Below are 13,000 nucleotides of genomic sequence, written 5' to 3'. Positions count from 1 at the left end.
ACGTCACTGGTCCGCTACTACACACGTCACTGGTCCGCTACTACACACGTCACTGGTCCGCTACTACACACGTCACTGGTACACTACTATACACCACACTAGTCACTGGTATACACCACACTGGTCACTGGTACACTACTACACACCGCACTGGTCACTGGTACACTACTACACACCGCACTGGTCACTGGTACGCTACTACACACCGCACTGGTCACTGGTACGCTACTACACACCGCACTGGTCACTGGTACGCTACTACACACCACACTGGACTGGACACTGGTACACTACTACACACCGCAAGCAAATAATGTCACACTCATTATAAATGACAAAACGCACAGTAAAAACAAAATTACTTTATTTATAAATCTAAAGGCAAAATGAGGGAACAGAAGAAGCAATTTTAACAGAACAGAGACGTCTAAGTGCCGCAGTAGAAGTACTATGACAAGTGCCTACAGGAGAGCATAGCGGTCATTACACAGCTGACCATTATAAGGCATTGATACCACAGCTGACCATTATAAGGCATTGATACGACTAGGCAGGGCGGCGCTACACGGGCATCACAGGGCCCAGAGGTGAGGGGGAGCCATCGCACTGATCAGAGGGGCCCAGAAGGCTACATTGGCACTGCCAGTCCCTGGGCGCTAACCAAACAATCCTATGGGCCCCCCCCATGCAGTATTCCCCCCTGGTACAGCCTGTGAAGTGTTGATCAGTAATACTCACTCTTAATAGCAACACTGTCAGGAAACCAAACGATCTGACATTGCCCATAACTGATCTTCCATGTACATTATTACTGAGGTGTGAGAGAGATCTCCCTCAACATCCTAATCACGCTCCATGGATGTGTCAGACAGGGGGGAGTCATGATGAAGCTCAGGAAAAGGGTCTCATCTCAGCCACCTCTGACCCACCACAACCCCCATGACAGCTGCTGGTCATTGTACGGCTGTGTCCTGGGCCCCCCAGCTGGGCAGTAAGGTCAGAGGCCGCTGGCTCCCCCTCCCCTCACCGATCACGGACTCCGTGTTACAGAGACATTACAGCCACATAAACATCTCTAAGTAAATGTGCCCAGAATTCCTATCTATATGCTGAGCACCGGCTCAGTAGTACAAATTAAATAGGATTCCCCAGATTACTGGGAGCAGCCATTATGTGCCACGTCTTACAGGGAGGGAAATAATACCTATATAAATAATTCCTATAAAGAAGGAAACCTATTTATACATCTAATCTCCATTATAAAAAAATAAATAAAAAAAAAAGTGTATAAAAACAATTTAGCAGGAGAAAAGTTGCTTCAAAACAAGTTATTTCCTGGAGCCAAGTCTCCATTTCATGGGCCGCAGCACAGAGGCCGCCATTTTGTTTGCTAAGTGAGTATCCCCCCAACAAACGCTTTTATAAGCTGCTCAGGACGGGAATACGTTGGAGCCTACACAATGATGGTGTCTGTAGATACATTGGTTTCCAGCATTGCTGAGGCAGAACAAATACTGCAAATAAAAAGGATTTTATTCACCAAGTGCACAGATAGGTCTCAGGGCTGGCAGAGGAAATAAAAGAAATAAAATTTGATTGCCAAAATGTCAGTCAGATTACATGGCAGAATGGACAGGCAGCCATTTCGTGGCATGCCTCCATCAAGGCACTAGTTCCAGGCGGCCATTTCGTGGCACTTTTTCGGCCAGTCGCTAGTTCCAGGGACCCAGGTCACTATAGTCAAGTGAATCAGGTGGTTGAATATTAGTTCAGCCAACAAAATGGCTGCCTGCGCTGCAAGATGGTAACAATACACTGCGAGGGGACAGGACGTCAGCTAGTTCATGGAATGACTGACATTTCAGGTATATAATCAATGTCCACTTAAACATACAAGAATCTGGTCAACCGCAGGCCTGGGAGGAGACCGATCAGGACAAGAACAGGGATTTGCCCACCAGCAGGCATAGTATGTATTAGTCCTGTAATGTTCAGGTATATGTTTGCATTTATACAGCAGGCATAGTAAGTATTATTTGGATTAAGGCCATGAGAATTCCCTGAGGAAAAATTAATTCACAAGCGATGAAATCCCAGCCAACACCGCAGCCATACGCAGGACACATCCCGGAGCGCACCAACTGCGACAAAAGAGCGGCACCTAATTCCGCACATGACCATCATTGCGCCAGTGTGGAGGACAGGGGCACCGCTCCCGTCATGGTAGCCGGGCAGTGAATGCTGTAGCAGAGAGGAGCACTAGGGACAAGTGTAATAAATTAGATCCAGAACACGTCGGAAACAAGGCCACCGGCTGGTGCGGGCGCGTCCTCAGGAAGAACCAGCCCGAGAACCAGCTTCCAGTCAGGAGGTGCCACTGGGAGAGCTAAAGGAAAAGAAGAAACACAGAAATAATGGGTCAGAATATTGTATCAGTACTGATCAGCTGCCCTTCATGTAAGGGCTAATGGGGTCTGTCTCCATGGATCTTTACAATGTAAGCTCTTACGAGCAGGGCCCACTTCACTCATGTGCTTCTCTTTACACCCCATAAGCAGGGCTGTCATCAGAAATTGTGGGGCCCAGGACTGTAAAAATAGACGGGCCCCTCACGCACCCCTTCTGTCTCTCCAGCCCTGCACAGTCTCCTTAGCCTATCCAGTCCCCTTCTGTCTCTCCAGCCCTGCACAGTCTCCTTAGCCTATCCAGTCCCCTTCTGTCTCTCCAGCCCTGCACAGTCTCCTTTGCCTATCCAGTCCCCTTCTGTCTCTCCAGCCCTGCACAGTCTCCTTTGCCTATCCAGTCCCCTTCTGTCTCTCCAGCCCTGCACAGTCTCCTTTGCCTATCCAGTCCCCTTCTGTCTCTCCAGCCCTGCACAGTCTCCTTTGCCTATCCAGTCCCCTTCTGTCTCTCCAGCCCTGCACAGTCTCCTTAGCCTATCCAGTCCCCTTCTATCTCTCCAGCCCTGCACAATCTCCTTAGCCTATCCAGTCCCCTTCTGTCTCTCCAGCCCTGCACAGTCTGCTTAGCCTATCCAGTCCCCTTCTGTCTCTCCAGCCCTGCACAGTCTCCTTAGCCTATCCAGTCCCCTTCTGTCTCTCCAGCCCTGCAGTCTCCTTAGCCTATCCAGTCCCCTTCTGTCTCTCCAGCCCTGCACAGTCTCCTTAGCCTATCCAGTCCCCTTCTGTCTCTCCAGCCCTGCTTTGTCTCATCTCCAGCCCTAGCCTCCCCTCATCCCCATCATACTTACCTTCTACTGTTGTGGCTGATCCTCACCCATTCCTACCCCCCTACTGCCAAGCCAGCGTAGTGCAATAAAGTTTTTCTTGTCCGAAAGCCGGCGCGTGTGACGTCACGCCGCACTGTTGAAAAAAAGATGATACGCTGCGTGGCGTGAAGTCACGCACGCCGGCTCTCAAACTGACACAAACTTTATTGCTCTGCGCCAGACCGGCAGTAGGAACGAGTGAGCGGTAGGTTCTAGTTACTATCGGAACGTGGTGGGAGCAGGCATTGTCCCCCTTCTCACTGTAATACAAGGCGGTACAAGCGGGCGGTAAAACAGGTGGATGGTAGGAGTGGGCCCCCCCAATATCCCCGTGTGTGTGGGCCCGGGACTCCAGTCCCGGCAGTCCCCCCCCCTGATGGCGGCCCTGCCCATAAGGGCACCTAACACGTGACTGATAACTCCCGGCTGCTTATTGTGAGTGTAATAATCGCTATTGTAGCCTTTATATAAATCGTGTCCTTGTCCTGCACTGTAATGTACTGTAAGTTACTTGTTTTTTGTTCACTTATTAGTTCTATGTACTATGTAAGGTGCTGCGGAACACTTGTGGTGCCATATAAATAAAGGATAATAATAATAATAATAATAATAATAATGATAATGAACCTATAACCTAGATGTGGTCGCTCCCAGGGGCAGTGACTTGTACATTCCGACATACGGTCACATTTATTATCACGCCATCTGCTGGGCAGGTTACGTATAGCGTTCTATGGAATGGAACTGGCAGTAAATAGGGGACAGGAACAAAAGCATTAGTTCCACATTAGTGTAAATGATTTAATAGGATAGAAGGTATTATAGGTAGTAACAATATAGTGCCAGTATTCAGTGTAGCACCACATAGACGACAAGCACTAAGTAGTGTGAGCGAGGGGCTAGAGTGAGTGTCTGTAAATACTTCCTATGATCTAGAGCCAAGGTTCTCATCTTCTGGTAAATGTACCCAAGAGGCACCTCAGCCAGATACGAGAACGTCAGACTGTCGAATAGAACGCAAAAATAAGATCACAATTATTAGTACGGAGATGGGTATGAAGTCCCGGCAGCTGAATAGGTTCATATCCTGACGCCGGCAGCCCGAAGGGAGAAGATCCCGATGGGGCAGGGAAGTACCCTATCCCTCTCCCCCCTTAGTGGTGCCTAACCCTAACCCTCCCTTACCGCCCCCTAAACCTAACCCTCCCCCATAGGGGTGCCTAAGGGCGCACCGGAATTACAGCGCACAGGCTGGCGTCCTTCGGCGTTCCAGCGTCGGGATTAAGAATTTGATTTGGTAAGGGAAAAAAAAAAAACACAAGAAAGAACGGACAAAAAAACCCTGAGTGCCAGGGCGGAGAACTATCGGCCCCCTGGATGCCTTCTGGGGGTATGGTACCAATTGTTAGCCAAGAAGCCAATTCGGAAATCACCATAAAGCAATTAGTATTTAAAAGCCATTTACATCTTCACTGGCGACAGAATATATCGCTATCCTCCAGAGTTTAAAGATGGAAAACAGGAAAGTTTTGGACATCTATATACATCTATATTTCCAGTGATGTCATTAGTGTGTCCGGCAGGATTGGCGAGTGACGAGAGATCCGTACAGGCATCTAATGGGAGGACAGTAGCCAGAATATGAGGTCTAACCCATAACAAGCAGACGCCACGTTATAGCAGTCTGGTGTAGTCAGACTAATCTAAGACCATATACGATTGGTTACTAGGAACTACAGAACATTGGTGCATTACAATAAGCTAATAGGTACATGGGGTTATCCATCAGGAATATGGAGGAAAGTCTCCGACCAAACAATGACTCACACAGGAATCTGCTACCCAAGCGTTGTCAGAGCCCCCATGGACATACCTGCGTCTGTGAAGGGGGTGCTTGCCAGGGGGTGTAGCGGGCAGTGGTTTCCCAGCGTTTCTGGTCACCCCTCCAGGAGATGAACCACGGAGCTTACTTTGAGGATACGGAGACTGGTGAGGTTCCTGCTCAGGGCCTGGAAGGTAAGAGTACAGGGGTATAAAAGGTTGTATATCAAGGTAGTTATAAAGTGCCCTGTATTACACAGGTACATGTACTAAGACAGCACAGATCTGAGCGTTACAGCTATACAGCCATAGAGCTCCCCGCATTACACAGGTACACGTACTAGGACAGCACAGATCTGAGCGTTACAGCTATAGAGCCAGGTTTCCCCAGGTCCCGAGCGGTCACCATGCAGTGGACAGAAGATATTCTAATTTCCAATTTGTGTTTGGTCACTCCTGTGATGACCTGATCACAGCTACAGGCGCAGGGCTCTCGATACACGTCCATCCCAGCTACAGGCGCAGGGCTCTCGATACGCGTCCATCCCAGCTACAGGGCGCAGGGCTCTCGATACGCGTCCATCCCAGCTACAGGGCGCAGGGCTCTCGATACGCGTCCATCCCAGCTACAGGGCGCAGGGCTCTCGATACGCGTCCATCCCAGCTACAGGGCGCAGGGCTCTCGATACGCGTCCATCCCAGCTACAGGGCGCAGGGCTCTCGATACGCGTCCATCCCAGCTACAGGGCGCAGGGCTCTCGATACGCGTCCATCCCAGCTACAGGGCGCAGGGCTCTCGATACGCGTCCATCCCAGCTACAGGGCGCAGGGCTCTCGATACGCGTCCATCCCAGCTACAGGGCGCAGGGCTCTCGATACGCGTCCATCCCAGCTACAGGGCGCAGGGCTCTCGATACGCGTCCATCCCAGCTACAGGGCGCAGGGCTCTCGATACGCGTCCATCCCAGCTACAGGGCGCAGGGCTCTCGATACGCGTCCATCCCAGCTACAGGGCGCAGGGCTCTCGATACGCGTCCATCCCAGCTACAGGGCGCAGGGCTCTCGATACGCGTCCATCCCAGCTACAGGGCGCAGGGCTCTCGATACGCGTCCATCCCAGCTACAGGGCGCAGGGCTCTCGATACGCGTCCATCCCAGCTACAGGGCGCAGGGCTCTCGATACGCGTCCATCCCAGCTACAGGGCGCAGGGCTCTCGATACGCGTCCATCCCAGCTACAGGGCGCAGGGCTCTCGATACGCGTCCATCCCAGCTACAGGGCGCAGGGCTCTCGATACGCGTCCATCCCAGCTACAGGGCGCAGGGCTCTCGATACGCGTCCATCCCAGCTACAGGGCGCAGGGCTCTCCATACGCGTCCATCCCAGCTACAGGGCGCAGGGCTCTCCATACGCGTCCATCCCAGCTACAGGCGCAGGGCTCTCCATACGCGTCCATCCCAGCTACAGGCGCAGGGCTCTCCATACGCGTCCATCCCAGCTACAGGCGCAGGGCTCTCCATACGCGTCCATCCCAGCTACAGGCGCAGGGCTCTCGATACGCGTCCATCCCAGCTACAGGCGCAGGGCTCTCGATACGCGTCCATCCCAGCTACAGGCGCAGGGCTCTCGATACGCGTCCATCCCAGCTACAGGCGCAGGGCTCTCGATACGCGTCCATCCCAGCTACAGGCGCAGGGCTCTCGATACACGTCCATCCCAGCTACAGGCGCAGGGCTCTCGATACACGTCCATCCCAGCTTCAGGCGCAGGGCTCTCGATACACGTCCATCCCAGCTACAGGCGCAGGGCTCTCGATACACGTCCATCCCAGCTTCAGGCGCAGGGCTCTCGATACACGTCCATCCCAGCTACAGGCGCAGGGCTCTCGATACACGTCCATCCCAGCTACAGGCGCAGGGCTCTAGATACACGTACATCACAGCTACAGACGCAGGGCTCATTATACACGTACATCACAGCTACAGACGCAGGGCTCTAGATACACATCCATCCCAGCTACAGGCGCAGGGCTCATTATACACTTACTGAAAAGGGCACTTTGAGATTGGCAGCTCTCAGAGCACTTCCGGTCACAGCACAGGGACATATTCAGGAACTGGTGCTTTAGCCACAGCGCTCGGTCTTCCTCAAACATCTTTCTCTGAGATAAAGATAAGACTTACAGGTTCATTATACGGCAGCACAGGTACAGGTGACCATCTCTAGGTGACCGGGCGCCACCTGGTGGCCATCTCACACTGCAGCTCAGTTACCTCGTGTCCAAGCCGGATTGCGGCTTCCGTGAAGTTTCTTCTCTCTTTCTCAAAGTTTTTCTTCTGTTCACTGAATAATCTCCATTCTTCCTGCAGCCGCTCCTTGTCTTCTAGGAGGTAGCAGTCCTGCAGCAAGGTGCAGGTGTCCTCGTCACGGGGTACATTAAGCTGTTGCTGCACATGGAAGCATCATTAGTTCTCATTTATCAAATGTATTGGTGCAAACAAGCATTCAGACAATAGCACAAACTAAACACAGGAGGGATCAATAAACTGGCCCATACACTCAATATGACTAGCCTTTGTAACAGGGGTACACCGCAAGGGCTAGCCCCACTATAAGAGGTACAGTACACTGCAAGGGCTAGCCCCAGTAGAAGAGGTACAGTACACTGCAAGGGCTAGCCCCAGTAGAAGAGGTACAGTACACTGCAAGGGCTAGCCCCAGTATAAGAGCGGTACAAAGCAGGGGCTAGCTCTAGTATAAGAGGTACAGTACACTGCAAGGGCTAGCCCCAGTATAAGAGCAGTACAAAGCAGGGGCTAGCCCCAGTATAAGAGGTACAGTACAAAGCAGCTAGCCCCAGTAAAAGAGGTACAGTACACTGCAAGGGTTAGCCCCAGTATAAAAGAGCGTTACAAAGCAGGGGCTAGCCCCAGTATAAGAGGTACAGTACACTGCAAGGGCTAGCCCCACTATGAGGTATAGTACACTGCAAGGGCTAGCTCCAGCATAAGAGGTACAGTACACTGCAAGGGCTAGCTCCAGCATAGGAGGGATACAGCGCAAGGTTTAGCCCCAGTATAAGAGCGGTGCAAAGCAGGGGTTAGCCCCAGTATAAGAGGTACAGTACACCGCAGGGGCTAGCCCCAGCATAAGAGCTACAGTACACCGCAGGGGCTAGCCCCAGCATAAGAGCTACAGTACACCGCAGGGGCTAGCCCCAGCATAAGAGCTACAGTACACCGCAGGGGCTAGCCCCAGTATAAGAGCTACAGTACACCGCAGGGGCTAGCCCCAGTATAAGAGCTACAGTACACCGCAAGGGCTAGCCCCAGTATAAGAGCTACAGTACACCGCAGGGGCTAGCCCCAGTATAAGAGCTACAGTACACTGCAGGGGCTAGCCCCAGTATAAGAGGTACAGTACAAAGCAGCTAGCCCCAGTAAAAACAAGAGATATGGTAAGAACTTACCTTTGTTATCTCTGTTTCTACAAAGTCCATAGGGTCCACAGGGATGACCTTGGGGTATAGGTTGGGAACCAAATCTGGGCACCACGCAGTTAAAGTTTTTAGCTCCCAGGATGCACTTGGGTCCACTCTCCCTATAACCCCACCCCCCAAGCCAGAGGCACCTCAGTTTGTAAGTAGCCAAAGGCCGGAGGAGGAGAGAAAAAGAGAAAACTGGAACACTCAATAACCATACTCACAGAAATGGGAGACGGAAAACCGGTGACCAGCCATACAGCCCATATGAAGCCAGGTGCGTCAGGGCGGGCGCCCTGTGGACCCTTTGGACTTCGTAGAAACAGAGATAACAAAAAGGTAAGTTCTTACCATATCTCTTGTTTTCTACTTCAGGGTCCATAGGGGGTCCACAGGGTTGACCTTGGGGATGTCCCAAAGCAGTTCAACCAAGGGTGGGGACGCTCCTGTGCTGAGAGGAGAATCCGTAGCCAAAAAGGAAGCATCCTGAGAGGCAAAGGAAACAAATGCCTAGAACCTCAAAAAGGTGTGGACAGAAGACCACGTGGCCGCCTAGTAAGGCAACACAGCCAAGGCGCCACAGCGAGCCGCCCACGAGGTTTACATGGCCCGAGAAACAACAAGCATCAACAACAGAAAGGCCTACCCCTGGGTAGGCCCCTGAAGAAGACATACGAGGCCATCCAGCCAACATCTGGCTATAGGCCGGCCATCCGTTCCTGTTAAAACCAGAAATCTCAGACCACCAATAAAGAGTCCGATTTCCGTAAGGAACCTGAACGGATCACATAAATCCACAGAGGCCGGACTACAATCAATGAGACCACACCAGTCGAGAGGACTGGGGACTGAATGGCCGTACCATAAGTTCCAGAATAATATGGAACCTAAAAATCACTAAGAAAAAACACAGGGTGAGAGCAACTCACACCCTGACATGATGCCCTCCAGAAGAGGGAGCCACATGAGAACGCTCCCAATTCCGACACTGAGAGAAAGAAAGAGCCAAAGCAATAGACCACGTAATGGCTATCACAACCAGCGGTTCCATGGACTGTCCCCGGAGGGAACGAAGAACCACTACTAACTCCCAAGGAGTCCCTAGGGAGGACAAATGGAGGCATAATCCAGAAAACACTCCAAAGGATGAACTGGATACCAGAGCGGAGCAATTCCATATCTTAATCATACTGACAGTGTAAAGATCCGCACTGTCAGGAAGGCCAGGCCGAGGGTGAAACCCAAGCCAGCCGGAAGGAATGCCAGAATATCTGGAAATCCTGGTCACCGGAGGATTGTATCGACAGGTACAATACCATAAAAATTATGGCTGTCACAGTTTGTGGTAGGTCCATGTGCTCTAATCATTCCAACGATGACAAAGCCAGTGAAGCCGTAAGACCACTATAGGGACGCAGTCAAAGACAAACGACCCAGGTCCAAGGCAAAACCAAGACCCTGAGATAATAGGTCCGGGCAGTGAAGCATCAGGAATGGAGTATCGATGGAGAGACTCCGAAAATCCAAGTACCCCTGACATCTGGGGCAATCAGGAGCCACCAGCAGGAAAGCATCTCCGTCACGATTGAAACACTTCCCTCGAGGAAGAATGGAGACCGGAGAAAACAGGTACTCGAATTGGAAGAACCACTTCACCGACAAAGTCACTGAAGGTTGCTTCAGAATCCCCAGAGTTGGACTGTAACACCATAGTGTGATAAAGTCAGAAGGCCAGGAAGGTCACCTCAGGGGGTCCCCCCTGCTCACCAGGAGATGAAACCTCTCTTGGGGAAGAGACTAGTCCCGGGATGCACTTCGTGACGGCTGAGGACTTGAAATGAACGCTGCCGAGATGGTCGGGAGGAGACCCTCGGACTATGTCCGAATGTGTGACATACCTGTCATTGCCACCCAACAAACAGTGTTGCCAAAAAGGAAGCCACTGCCCTGACCCTGTTGGACTGAACTTTTTCAGGTTCACCGGGAAACAAGAGTTATGCCAGAGTGAAGGCCCAAGACAGACTAAAGTTCCAACAAGTTAATTGACAGGGTGGAATCGACAGACGTCCAACTGCACTGAAATGGATGCGAACCCGACACTGTCCTTAGCAAAGAATACCCTGGACGAGATGAGCATAGCCACCCGGAAAGGGACCGACTTGCCTCCGGAGAGAGCATCATCGTTTGAACAGTGATCTGACAGAAAAAACTTGTTCCATCTGGAGATAAGCCAATTATGGAAAGGCCTGGAATGGTACGGAGCCCATTCCACCCTTCCAAAGGCAGACACTGAATAGTGGACCATGAATCCCAGAGTGTAAAGACATATGTCGACTGAGTAGACATCCATGTACTCCTAATGGAAGAGTGGAGATGCCGTCTTACGCCAGAAGAATTCTCAGATTCTGAGAATCCAGCAGGGCTCCTAGGTGAAGAATACCCAGAGAGGGATGCAGGGAGGACTTTTTCCCCCGTTGATTAAACGTCTGCACCCTGAAGAAGCCACGGTCATCCTGACCTGGCTGTAAAGTACCCCGGCGATCCTGCTAAGAGCAGGAGGCCGTCCAGGTACAGGAGCATTGGGATATACTGAACAGGAGAACTGTCAGAAAATCCAAAACGCTGGTAAACCCCTGTGGGGCTGAGGACAGTCCCAACAGGCAGAGCCCGAAAAATTGTAAGTGCTATGATACAGCAAACCTCAGTCCATGCTGAGGCAAGGTCTCTGTAAGTACCCGTAGGCACGCGTCCTGTATATCCAGTGATACCATCAAGTCCCCAGGTTCCAAACATAATATGATGGAGCATAGGGATTGCCTCCTGAGCCCAGGTAGCTTTAGGAACTGGTTCAGGGAATTGAGACAGAGAATAGGCCAAAGAGGACCATTCAGCCACAGCACCAGAAAGAAAGCAGAACAACCAGTCCCTCGCTGAGAAAGTGGGGATGGCCTAATGAGCTTCGCTTACCACAACAACTGTATAGCTTTCTGGATTTGTTTGGCCCTGTTCGGGTCTGAATAAGGGCCTGCGTACCATCACCTGGAAAGAGGCCGCCTGAGCAAAGAGAGGGCGTACCCTCCTACCCACATAGCCGCGGCAACTTGACACTAGTACCGGGCGAACTGAGAAAATCGCCATCTCCCAGTGGTAGGCCTGTCTCGTCAGGCTGAAGAGATATCCGTAGGTTCAGAAGCAGGATTAGCTGGCAGTCCAGGCCTGCTTGGTACTGGATATGTCGGCCCTCGTAGAGGCCGACAGTCTATGAAGAAACAGACCTCTAGGCTGACCCAGAGGACAAAAAAAGACTTAACAGACTTAGTCTGAGGCCTTGTAGTGGGCATAGCTGAAGGCGGTAAACTTGTCGTTAGTAATACTGCCAATGTTACTACAATCCTGTCAAGGTCAGGACCGAACAAGATCTACCCTAAAGATGGTATCTGCACCTCTGCATTCCCAGAGCGCAGCCATAGGGTATTACGGAGGATACAGTCGCAGCCGGAACTCTGAAAGTTAGGAGACTGATATCCAATATAGGCATTTCCACCTATGACAACTGCATATATTACATGAGCGACCAAATACATTTGAACCCCAGACGTGTTGGAGGGGAAAAAACATTACAAATGCATCAGCTCAGTATGCAATAGTATTAACCAACCATGCTATAGCCATGGTAGGATGGGTAACAACCCCTGAAAGCGAGTATACTGATTTCAGGCAGTTACCCCCCACGGATCCGAAGAATCCGACCACGCAGGAATGGGATGTGTCAACGTCTGTAATCAGACGAGTAACACGCCCATCCACCCCAGGAGGGGCTCGTGATGACCCCCAGGGAATTTGGGACAGGAGGCCAAACACTGTTGTAACACCTCCTATCTGGCAACAGCCAGAGTCCCGCCATGCGATCCACCCGCTAGTCAGCAACAGAGAACCCGAAGGCACGTAAGACTGAGGGTGTATGATACAGGTGCAGGTCAACATTCACTCTAACCAGAATGGACCTGCCACCAGCCCCAAAGCAGGGATAATAATACCTGAAATAGGCTTCCCCCCGTGTAAGAGGGAAAGAGCCTAAAACAGTATCCAGTTCACGGCAGAGCCAACTGGGAAGTAACCACAGGGCGTCAACCACGCCACTTTGCGTGTCGTAGAAAACGACATCCACCCAGGGTGGCTGTGGTAATCCCTGTAAGTGGAATGACAGACTATGGTGGCACCAGGGGGAAATCATATACTGCGAAAAAACCCTGCAGGGAGCGATAGTCTGTGTCACAGGGGAAGAGTGCAAGAAACTGCGAGATACCCTGAGATGAAAAGGCAGTATGGTGAAGTAACCCCAAGTGAGGTACAACAATGGGGCCCGCCCGGCGATCCGCAATTGAGAGGATCCCGAGAAAACAAACCGCCCAAGGGGGTCGTGAAAGGGG

The 13,000-nt window shown here is 51.5% G+C and overlaps 1 protein-coding gene across 2 annotated transcripts in view; it reads right to left on the bottom strand.

The window, feature by feature from the left end:
* Window positions 1-347: 347 nt before the first annotated feature.
* The window catches only part of SSX2IP (SSX family member 2 interacting protein), a 33,146-nt gene continuing 20,493 nt past the window's right edge, over window positions 348-13,000 (bottom strand). For both annotated transcript variants that reach the window (XM_088465034.1, XM_088465035.1), the window contains exons 10-13: window positions 7,363-7,536; window positions 7,136-7,250; window positions 5,142-5,277; window positions 348-2,386 (exon numbers count right to left, since the gene is read on the bottom strand). In XM_088465034.1, coding sequence (XP_088321160.1) covers window positions 2,365-2,386; window positions 5,142-5,277; window positions 7,136-7,250; window positions 7,363-7,536 — 447 coding nt within the window. In that variant the 3' untranslated portion in view covers window positions 348-2,364. The remainder of the gene's footprint in view (window positions 2,387-5,141; window positions 5,278-7,135; window positions 7,251-7,362; window positions 7,537-13,000) is intronic.

The sequence above is a fragment of the Taudactylus pleione genome, unplaced genomic scaffold (genome assembly GCF_031769625.1).
Source record: "Taudactylus pleione unplaced genomic scaffold, aTauple2 ptg001807l, whole genome shotgun sequence".
NCBI lineage: Eukaryota > Metazoa > Chordata > Amphibia > Anura > Myobatrachidae > Taudactylus > Taudactylus pleione.
Note: the sequence above shows the minus strand (reverse complement) of the source record. Positions and strands in the feature narration are given on the sequence as shown.